The sequence below is a fragment of the Nestor notabilis genome, unplaced genomic scaffold (genome assembly GCF_000696875.1).
Source record: "Nestor notabilis isolate BGI_N333 unplaced genomic scaffold, ASM69687v1 scaffold12862, whole genome shotgun sequence".
In the NCBI taxonomy this organism is placed as follows: Eukaryota; Metazoa; Chordata; class Aves; order Psittaciformes; family Psittacidae; genus Nestor; species Nestor notabilis.
This window is the reverse complement of record NW_009917028.1, coordinates 5,323-16,998: the sequence shown is the minus strand read 5'-3', so window position 1 is coordinate 16,998 and position 11,676 is coordinate 5,323. Positions and strand designations below refer to the sequence as shown.

Here is an 11,676-nt window from a genome sequence, read left to right as displayed (position 1 = left end):
GCGGAGTCTGTGGACTTCGGCGAGTGAGGACCGTGCTGCCTGGGAGGAGGTAGCGGAGGGCTGGGGGAGCGGGCGGTGTGCGGGCCCTGGGAGAGGAGGCGGCCCTTGGGAAGGGCGTCTGGCTGCACTCGCCCCCTGGGCAGCAGTTAGCCAGGTCTGCTCGTCTGGGGGTCCTGGCTCTGTGGTAAAAGCCTCATGTGCCGCAGGACCTGCCATCTCAGGAAGGGCCCTGTGGCGCGGTGAGGAGCACCGTCATGGCCAGTTCTGGCAGTGCTCCGGCTCTCTGGCAGGCCGACAGTACCAGGTCATGTCGTGGCCTATGGTAGTCCAGCTCTTGAGTTTATCACAAGAATGAAAGCGTTGATGCCTGGTGTCCTTCTCAGAGTGCCGTGTTGTGCATGCATCCTGCAGGGATTTTGCAGATAAGCAAGCCAAGCAGTATCTAGTGTATTTAATAGCAGCTATGACCTAATTTTTAAAGACAGGGCTAATACTGCACAACTGGCTTTTAAAGTCCCAAACGATTCGTCTGTGAAAGGTGTCATATCCATGAAATGTCTGGATGGTGGTCTTAAAAATGTTTGTCTGTGCATGCTGCTAAAGCCAAGTTCGTGTGTCAGATTCCCTGACTTGTCATGATAGTTGCAACTCCTCTTGAGCATACCTGAGTATGTGATTAAATCTGTTTTCAGCCTGAGAATGCTTTCTAAGGTTTAATGTAACTTCCTGTCCCTTCAGATCTTTTAAGAAGTGTCCTGCTCAGTATTTCTGTGCTGAAAGGCAGGTGTCCGTAACTGCCTCTCCTCTTCCCTGCAGGCACCATGGTGCGCATGAACGTTCTAGCCGATGCTCTCAAAAGCATCAACAATGCAGAGAAACGTGGGAAACGCCAAGTTCTCATTAGGCCGTGCTCCAAAGTAATCGTCCGGTTTTTAACTGTGATGATGAAGCACGGTAAGTGCAGGGTGTGCAGCGCTGGCCCCTCTCCTTTGTGGCTTCCGCGGGTGCCGTTGTGTTAAGGGGCTTTTTGGCTAAAAGCAAATCAAGGTGCTTGAACTAGTTTTGTACAACATGGTTATATTAATGAGTTGAGTTGTATTAATGTAGTTAAGTATTACATGTTTGATTTGTCTGTTTGCTAATCTGTAGGTTACATCGGCGAATTTGAGATAATTGATGACCACAGAGCTGGGAAGATTGTTGTTAATCTCACAGGCAGACTCAATAAGGTAGGGTTTGTCTTTCTGGATTCAGTTCTCTAGGAACATGTTTTAATTTATTAATTTTAAATGCTTGTGTGCTCCAGTTCTGAAAGGGAGGTGTTATTTATGGGATCCATGTAACTGAGAGTAATATGGGTATTCTCAGTGGTTATCAAATGCTTCTTAATTTTTCTGGATTCCTAATGGTTTGGGTGACTAGTTAAATTTCTTTTAAACTCTGAATATGGAAGATATATTTTCAGGGAAGTCTGCTTGCAAGTGTGCTGTGTTTCTCTCTCTTTAAAGGCTTTCTGGCTACCTAGTGAGTTCCCACTTTCTTTGATGTTTAAGGTGTCTAGAAGACTCTCTTAAGAGATAGGAACTGAGCTGCTTTCCGGTTGATGTTTGATACCTGTAAGTGTTGAGGAGTCAAAGTCTTTCTCCTGCCACTAGATGGGCTTTGCTTGTAGTTGAGGGAAAGTTGAATGTTGTGTTAATTTTTGCTTTTTAAGTTCTGGGGCATCAGAAGTATTTGTGTGTGTTTTGGATTTTTTTTTTTTTATTTATTTTTATTTTTTTAATGCTTTTGTCTCAAAATACTGAGCTGTCTAGTTCTGTGATGGCTTGCTGTGCATTGTGGTTTCCAGTTAAGCTATTCAAGTGAAAGGTGTCTCTTCAGTGAAGAAAAAAACAAAGTTAGATATTGGGTAAAAATTCCTTACTATGAGGGTGGTGAGGCCTTGGCACAGGGTGCCCAGAGAAGCTGTGGCTGCCCCATCCCTGGCAGTGTTCAAGGCCAGGTTGGACACAGGGGCTTGGAGCAACCTGCTCTAGTGGAAGGTGTCCCTGCCCGTGACAGGGGGTTGGAACTGTGTGAGCTTTAAGGTCCCTTCCAACCCAAACCACTCTATGGTGCTATGAAAATTACTTGGTCAGGACCTGTTGGGGGCTATCTCCATGATGAAATTGCAAGTGAACATTGCTTGAGTGTCATAGGCAGAGTTCTGACACCACCCAAATTCCTAGTGGTATGAGTCTGTAAAAAAAAGTATGTCAGATTTGAGTATAGTGTTCTCTGAACTCCTGGGATGGTTTTGTAACAGATCTGGAGTGCAGCTGGATAGAATGTTGCTCTCAGCAGTTGCAGTAAGGGAACAGTTGTTTGGTTCAGAAAAATGTCCATGAGTGAAGGAAGGTGTGCTGCTCTTGGGGAGTTAGGAATATTTGGAGCCAGTGAGGTAACTGGAGGCAGTAGTAGCGGTTGATTAGAAGTAGAATATCCCTGAGCAGTCACAGGATTTCTGATGATACAGGATGCTTAATAATCCTCAGCAATTTGTAGTATGCTTTTGTGCTCTCCCAGATCTAGGCATTACTAGTTTAGCTTCAGCAGTGTACGTGTAAGTCACTCTAAGTGAAAAGGAGGAGGTTGTGAGGAGGAGGCAAGACTGCTAAGGAAATAACAGCTGAGTAGTGAGAGAGTCTTGACTTACCTGAGAAGAAGTGCTCATGTGTATTGCGGGTAATGGAATAGGCTTCTTAGTACTCTGATCTTTTGCTGCTAAGAATATTTTAATTGCAGTTGTTAAATTCCTTTATCCAGTGAAGGGGAATGACAAATGTGCAAATCCATTGCATAAAGTTCTTCAGTTTGTAATGGAATTCTGTTTTACAGTGTGGTGTAATCAGTCCCAGATTTGATGTTCAGCTGAAGGATTTGGAAAAGTGGCAGAACAACCTGCTGCCTTCACGTCAGTTTGGGTGAGTACGGAAAAGAGTTAAATCCATGTTGTATGTAAAAATGTGGGGGAGGTTCTTACACTTCAATACTGTGTGAATTAAACTTGCCTGACACCTTTCGTTCTCATCACTCTGGAGGTAGATACCAGTCTAAAAATCAATCTCCCATATAAATGCTCCTTTTAACCAGTTTTAAAGGGCACTGATAAGCAAAGCCCTATTTTTGCTTGGCTTTGGTGAATCCTGGTCTCACCAGTTCTGTAGTTTACTGGGAGAATAAGACTTCTCTTACACATTTCAGTATCTGAAGGGACCTACAAGGATGCTGGAGAGGGACTTTTCAGCAAGAACTGTAGTGATAGAACAAGTGGTAATTGGTTTAAACAGGGGAAATTCAGATATAAGGAAGAAGTTCTTTACAGTGAGGTTGGTGATGTCCTGTAACAGGTTGCCCAGGGAAGTTACGAATGCTCCATCCCTGATGGTGTTCCAAGGCCGGGTTGGACAGAGCCTTGGGCAACATGGTCTAGTGTGAGGTGTCCCTGCCCATGGCAGGGGGATTGGAACTAGATGATCTTAAGGTCCTTTCCAACCCAAACCATTCTATGATTCTATGATTTTAATTTTATTGATGGCCATACAGAGAAGGGGGGAGGAGAACTGTAAGTTACCAGGTCGATGGAAGTTACACTAGTTTAAATTAAACTTCCTGATTGTGTATGAATTGATTAGATACGGGGTGATAAGAGACTTGGAGCCTCTGTTAAACAAACCTCCACAACATAGAAATCTTCCTGTTGTGCCGTGTATTTTTCTTTCCCAAAATTCACTGAGTCAAATCTCAGGGAAGGCAGAATAGTGTTTGTAGTGGTGGAACAAGAGGTTCTCAGACCTGAAGCAGTGTGGGTGAAGCAGGCTGGTAATCCAGATGTTGGTGTTAGCAATGGCAAAGGCTGCTTCATGTGTCAGTCCAGATCCAGGTATTCATCTGTGCTCAGAGAGACTAAGTGTCTGCCACCATGGCAACTCTGCCTGCTCTGAAGAAAAATGTCTTTATAAAATAGAATTAGATTTTGTTTAGAAACTGTAGAGTTGCTGCTACAACAGCTGAACTGACTTTACAGTGGGAACGTGCAAGAAAACGTCTTGCTGAGATACAAATGTTTGGAGAGCAGAAGCTCATCTGTGTGTGTTTTGCGCTGCAGAATTATACTTGTGAGAGGAGTTTCTCTGTCATTGTCTGATAACCTGACCTTCCATTAGGCCCTTTGTTAGACAGACAGATATTGCTGTTGTAATGAAAATTACAGACATGAATATGACATGAATACACAGACAGAAATGAAGTTAGTGTTGTCGGCTCAGTGCGAGCGTATGGCAGAACCAGAAACTGAACATTTGTTCTTTCTTCACAGGTACATTGTTCTGACAACCTCAGCTGGCATCATGGACCATGAGGAGGCTAGGCGAAAACACACAGGAGGCAAAATCCTGGGATTCTTTTTCTAAAACTTGTAAAAAAAGAGGATACTAATAAATTGTTCAAACGGACTCTGGTGTTTCCAGTCAGTATTTTAATGACTTCGAACACTACCTGTGCTAGTGTTTTAACAGGCAGCTCTTCAGTAGTGCTCACGTTCCAACTTCAGAGGATGTTTGGGTTCCACACCGTCCCCAGTCCTAACTTTTATTTCTGTTTATCATAGAACCTGCTTTCAATAGTTATGATTTGAGGGACACTTACAGGTCACTGTACAGAATGGCCTCCTCAGGGGTGCTCTCATGCTAAGCTGTGTACTCAATATTACGCTGTGGGGTCACATCTCGTGTGTTCGGTATTTGTGTCTCCAGTTACATATATGGGACTCTGTAGTTTCACCTTTTGGCTAAGTAATAGAAGATGCCTTGCTAGAAGGTATTTCCTCATTATATTTTGGGAGGTTACGAGATGTAGGACTGTAGAGTAATTAAGATGGTTGAAGTTTGATTTCAGATCACAAACTTGTTCCTCATCTTGCAGCTAAGGAGTACCTGAGAGGTGAATTACTAATTTTTTTCTTCAAATTTCTACTTTGAAAGCTCTTTGAAACAGGCATTTTGAATGGGGTAGTTGCTGTGCAGCTGCTTTGCATCTTGCATGATGTCACTGTTCAGGATTTCTTAAAGTTTCTGGAGTGGGGCAATAAGGATATATGAACTTGGAGATAGTGAATATTAAGTATTGAATGAGTTGTTGCTCTTTGTTTCAGGCAGCTGATGCATGAGGGTGTAATGTACTTGATACAGAAAAATCAACACCTTTCAAAGCAGGTACGAGAGAGGTGACTGGCTGAGGAGCTACTTCCAGATGGTGGAGAATGGGGAGCAAGCTTCTGGGTGATTGCATTGTCCTTTAACAGCAGCTGGAAATCCCTTGCCTTGCTTTCTTTGGAGTCTATTGGGAAGGAGCCTGTTGAAATGTAGGAAGCCTGTTTCACCATGCTGTGAAACAGCTGTTGAATTGGTGGTTCTCATGATACAAACAGTTGGAAACAATTTTCCTTCTTGGCAATATGCCCTGGTGCTTGATACATCTAGTTGCTCAAGTCAGAGGGATTGTGCTGTGAAGGTGACATGGAGAGCCTTGGGGTGGAAGTGACTTGCCTTCAGGCACAAAGTATTCATAACTGTGTAACCTGTTGCAGGGTAGTCTGTTACTTGTTATGGAGAAAAGGAGAGGATGCTGCTGCTGGGCAAACAGGTCTTGACTGTAGGCAAGCAGCACAGTCTCGCCTGCGGTGGCTCTTCCCTGAGGAGCAAGGGGCCAGCAGCAGAGCTATGGAAGTGCTTACTCTGGGTGTTGTGGGGTGAATGCCAGCATCCTGTATCAGACTTGCACCGTGTCTGAGAAGAGCAGGGGAATGATAAAACTCACTACTTCAGCTGTTTTGGCTTGGTCACCTGCATGTTAAGATCACAGAATGTGGATTGCAGGTGGCAGCAGAACACTCAAATGTGATCAGTACAGTTCTCAGTTTGATTTGAAGCAAATTTCCTTAGCTGAAGATAAGGATCTGTACATTGAATTACAAAGAGCAGCTGGAAAGTCAGAAGTCTGCCCTGACCCCTTTTTTCTTGTCAAATGAGCTCTTTTATTACAGGGGATTTTTTTATCATTAATGGAGATAATTCTGCAGTACTAAGAGCTGATACAGACCTGAGCTTTTGTATTTCTTGCTCAGAGTGACCCTGAAGATCATATCAAGATTCCACTGTTCCATCTTGACTCAATCCAGAATAGAACACAAGTTTCTGATACCAGGTGGAAGAAGGTCAGTGGCACTTTAAGGCTTCCTTTTAGATGAACTTACTACAGCTTCAAGTTCCCTGCTGGTCTGACATTCAAGTTTTAAACCAATTTTATACAGGACACACACATCAGTTCTGAACCAGTCACCCGTGTATGTCCTTCCCCACCACAGAGACTTCTGAGGTAACAGGATTTCTGATAACTCTTGAGTTGGGAATAGACTGTTAATTTATTTCACAAGCCAGCCCAAAGACTTTTGTAGGATTATTAAATGGAAATTAGAGCTCTGATGTACAAAGAGTGATTTGGAGCATGCAGCAGCAGATGCACCATTTCCACAGCACAGCTAACAAATGTGACTACTCGCTGGCTCTCCGCAGCTGATGTGAGTTTTTAAGATGATCTCTGAGCTTGTGCCTTACTGATGAGAGCTTTAGTCCTGCTGCTGGCTGAGATCCCAGGAACTCCTGAGGTGGGACTTGGGAGCTGACAGGCAGGATTAGGACATGCTGTGCAACACAACTGCTTTAAATCCGTGTGCAGGAATTCTTCATTCTCAGACATGTTTAAATCTGAAAGTGGTTTGTTGGGTGGTTTTAAGCCTCGGTGCTGTTTTGTGAGCTCCGGGCATATGCCTTGGGAAAGCAGTTTGTAGGTAAAAGTTAACTGTCATTTTGGGTAATAAAAGGATTAACAGGGAGAGGTGAGAGGGAAAGCTGAATGAGCAGTATGGGTTGCAACTGCTAGTGAAGGCTGGGTGTTAGTTTAGAGAAGGTGTTTGGTAGCAGTGGAGCAGAGGGGGAACACTGGTGACAGAGGAGTCCGCCATGGGACAGGGGCAGCTGACCTCCTGTGGAGAAATCTGGGAGGGTGGGTGGCTCCTTGGGAGAGCATCTGTGTTGCAAACAACCCCTGGAATTACCAAACTTTCCATCTGGTGCTATCCCAGATACCTGCAGCCTAACACCGCCTGTCAGTGGTGTGTCACCTCCATGCTCTTCCAGATGTAGAGAGAAGCCTCGGCATTTTGGCTGGAGGTCTGCTTCTGCTTGCTATGCCAAACCTCAACACCTAGGTGTGTGAGCACAGCCACTTGCCCGGCTGTTGTGCTGTGAGGAGGCTTGTTAAGGTATGGATAGTGCATGGTGATGCTGTGCTGCCTGTAGTCCCTCCTTAGCTGCTCACAAGAAGGTGAGCATCAGTAGTCCTAGTCACAGGTGGTGAAATGGGGTCACAACTTAGAGTTAGGACAAGTGTTTATTAAGTTAGAAGTAGTTGGGAGATGGTTGATGACCCATTTGCAGCGTACAGCCTGGTCTCACTTCTCCTGTCAGATACATGATCAGTACTTCAGATACCGATTACTTATGCCACTGTTTAAGAACAGGATGAAACGTTGTTCGCATTATCTATTTATTGTTGCAGTGAGAAGTTGTCAGCAGATGGCAGCATCCGACTTCGAGGGCGATCTGTGAGAGAGGCGTCCCTGCTCCTTCTGCAGAGCTAATCATCGTGACTTCTCCTGTGCTCTGGCCCACAAAGAGATTTTTTTTCCTGTCTTTAATGCAACAGAGCCTGGCTTAAGATAATATGGGAGGTAAGTGTGGATCTTCGAAATACCCCAACAGGGTAAGAAGCCTAGTGCATAACAGTGGCTTCACTGGAAATTCACTTTCTCCTTCTCATCCTTTTGTTTGTTTTCTACAACAGGTAATTCAATCAGATCCGTTCCCCTGGCTGGAGCATGTGTTTCGTTTCCCAAACTCATGTGCCAATTACTTGCACCAGAAATGCAAGCAGTAAGTAAACCTGGGTCTCCAAGTGTCTGAAGTTACCTTCTTGTCTCTTTTTGCCTACCAGACTCTAGATGCAAGCCAGCAATGACAGACAAGGATGTGTGTGGTGGTGTGGCAGAAAGCAGGGGGAGAAAACAGGCAGAAGTGGTAAGTGAGGCTTTAGAACTTGCTCCAGTGGATTTTGCACCAAGTAGTTATTTCACAGCAGTGAAAGAATGAGGAGATGCTCATGGCTGGTGTGGGGTCCTGCCTACAGGATACAGGAACAGGGAGCATGGTGATGCACAGGTCAGGATGTGCAGATAAGGCTGATGGTAGAGGACAGAAGACACCATTTGTTTCTAAAGGATCTGGGACTGCCCAAGTCATTATTTTGGATGTTTTAATTAAAATTGCATACTCTGAAATAACAAGATTTTTCTTTTGTCTTGTCTAATGCTATTTAGTTAACTTAAAGACAAGACTTTTGTTCAGCGTCTTACTGCCAATTAATGCAAATATCAGGCTCCCAGTAAATATGTGGGTGGATTTAATCACAGTTTAGTCCAGAGGACTGTTCTAGTAGAGCCAAGGAGTTTCAGCAGCTGGTGGCCTCTGTTCTTGCTCCCGATGCTTTCTCTGCTCAAGAGCTGCCACTTAACTCATGCAGTTCTGTTTTAAAAGAGAAGTACTGTTTTTCTGGTCACCATCTCCTTGCTCTGGTACATTCTATTTTGACTACCAGCTCATGACCTGAATTAATTTGGTCTTGTTTACAACTATTTATACAAAAAAAGAAGTGCTGACATAGCAAGTGATGAGAATTAACTGGGCAGACTTTATTACTCGATACATGAGGTGCATCTTCTGCTGGGGGAGAAAAATATCCATTGACCTTCTCCTGTTCTTCTCAGGCAAAGCAAATGAGGATGTCTGAAGGCATAAAACTTTCTGCTTAGTTTACAGTTAATCCAGTTTCATTTATTGTATGAGATATGTAAGGATAATCTCATAAAAGCACTAGAAACAGAGAACATGTACAAAGAAATGTGGTTCTGGTGAAGGTAATGAGAGTTTCAAGCTTTGCTAGGACCACTCTTACTGTAATCAGGTTGTCCTGGTACCCACTGTTACCTAGCTGTACCCATGGTTTTGAAAGCTGTCCTGGTATTCTTGATCTGACTTTGCTGAGTTTAGCAACCTTCCTGCTCAGTGTGTGGCTGCTAACATGAACCTGTATATATTTATATAGGGAGCACAAGTTAAAATCCATACCATTGGCCTGCTGGGAAGCACAGGACACCGCATCTCATCAGTCTTGTGACTGGCTTGAAAACAGAGAATGCTATTGGTGCAATTGTGCTGGTGGGATGGACATGTGCCTTTGATTTGGGATTAAAAGGGCAGCATTCAAGTTCCAGGTCTATCATAGTTCCATTTTATTGAAAGTTTTATCTGCTAGTGCTGCAGTTAATCATTGTATATGCATTCCTGTAGCGTTGTCTGCTTTTGGACAGGCTGCCCTAGCAGGGAATGTGACCCCTCCTAAACGTTCTGTCTGCCAAGGGGGTGCTTTTCTTCACAGTTTGGGGGTGGTGGTGTGTGAGGGCAAGCCATAGAAACAGAGAGTGTTCCCGCTACTCTATAATCTGTTGCTATTCCCTCCTGGGCCTTAGTTGTTTATAACCAGGAGTTGATATGTTTCATATTTCATTTGTTTTATTTATTGTTCCCACTCTGTGAACAGATCATGCTGCACAGAAAACTGTTTTTCCAGAAGCTTGCAATCCCCTGCCTATGATCTCTAGATGTCTCTCTTGCCCTAATATAAGAAAATAAGAAAAAGGCAGGAGTAGCAAAATACTTGGTATGTGATCTTGGGTAGAAACGTGTGCGTGCATCACCCTTCCATCTTCATCTCTCCAGCTAGATTAGAGCGGGATTTGCCCCTTCCATTGTGGGGAAGAAATGTGGCGTAACCATTCTTCTTGTCTTCCACTGATGCAAGTAAATTGTGCTTTCAGGCTGTAAGCAGGAAGGAGCAAGGATTATATCTGGGAGCAGGAGGAGAAAAGCAGGTGACGAGTGAGGTTAAAAGAAAAGCTGCTGCTGAAACCCAGCTCTGGGGTACTTTCCCAGTCTCATTAGCTCTATGGTTGGAGCCTAATTGGTGTTTGGTCCACTGTTTTGTGCAGTTTTAAAGAGCAAAGTCCAGGGACATCAATGAGAACTTTAGGTTTTTAGTATCTTTACAAATCAGGCCTTCAACCATGTGAATGAAAAAGAGGGAAAACGAAAGGATTTTCTTTTCCTTTTCTCCCCACACCTCTGCGATTCGTATGGATGGTTGTCTCCTTACTTGCAATAACATGCCCAGCTGTATTCTTGCATAACAGGATCCTCGACATACAATCCACAAGTCTTTGTGGGCTGGTAATTAGTGCTGGCCCTCGTTCAGTCCTTGGGATTCATTCCTCAGCACAGCAACATCAGCCCCTCAGTTAAGCATCTGTGCTTCTCAGATTTGAAGCCATTTTTACCTGACCCAGGCGGCCTGTGGGTCATTGCTTGTGTTTGTGTGGTGTGGCTGGGCAGGTGGACCTGTCCCTCTTGGGCAGCAGTCAAAGCCTTGCTTGTTTCCCACTACTGGTGGAGGATTTCTGACTCGGTTCTATTTCCAGTTTAATGTGAAAAAGGGTTATAGTTCAGCCCAGGTAGCGGGAGTTTGAGCTTGGTGTGATGCCTTACTGCGTGTGTGAAGTGCCGTCAGGTGGAAGATGAGACGTGTGTCATAGGACTACTAAATTCATCTGCTACCTGCCAAGCAGATGTTTGCTCTGGGAAGGAAGCAAAAATCGTGAGAGTATTTTTAGCTCTGAAATACTTTTCTTGAATGACATTTAGTCCTCGCCAGCTTTTGATGAGCACAGAAATAATCCCTCAAGGGAGTAACTGAAGGTGCCTGGCTCAGCTGCCGGCAGCTCCCAGTGTGGCTGTGGGAGCACTGGGGCAGCTCCCAGCGCAGCAGTCACCCACAGACATCACCTAATGCAGGTGCTGGGTGAGAGCAAAACCCATGTGGGGTGTTAGGGAGCTGGGGTACAGGAATGTGTCTGAGCATGAATGAAAATTACTCTGAGCCTGTTTCCTCACAGAGATCCATTCCTACAGTGTGTGGCATGGAGCTGCAAAACACAAGCCCATTGCTTGCCCTGTCAAGTCAGCCCTGTTCCCATGGCCATGTGGGAAAACCCATCTTGCAAACTAGTGAAATATAAACCCAGTGCTGATAGGTGGTGGCTCCAGAAGTAGAAAGGTACAGTGATAGCAGATAACACTCCCTGATAGCTGAAATTAAACAAATTAAACTGTACAAAAGTGTGCTTTAATTGCTAACTCTCTCCTGTCTGCTTAAATCCCTAGAAATAAAGGTCTCCTCTTTAGTGATGAGCAATTCCAGGCAGAACAGACATGATGGGGGAAACATGTTTGGAATAAATACTGATGTGAATGACACTTATTAGCTACAGTGTGGCATATTTATTTCTCTGTAGTTAGCATAATAGCACAGCTTGAAATGAGAAGGGTTCTTTACTCGTGTCTGTGTGTGCGTGCATAAAAATAACAACGGATTGTTATGGGCAGAATGCAGATGATTTTCCTGTCTCTG

General features: G+C 44.3%; 1 protein-coding gene across 1 annotated transcript; it reads left to right on the top strand.

Moving 5' to 3' along the window:
• The first annotated feature begins 754 nt into the window (after positions 1-754).
• RPS15A (ribosomal protein S15a) lies at positions 755-4,493 on the top strand. The gene is made up of 4 exons (XM_010024894.1): positions 755-954; positions 1,150-1,229; positions 2,878-2,963; positions 4,358-4,493. Exons 1-4 carry the CDS (start codon positions 822-824, stop codon positions 4,449-4,451), a joined length of 393 nt encoding a protein of 130 aa, XP_010023196.1. The 5' UTR covers positions 755-821; the 3' UTR covers positions 4,452-4,493.
• The last annotated feature ends 7,183 nt before the right edge of the window (positions 4,494-11,676 follow it).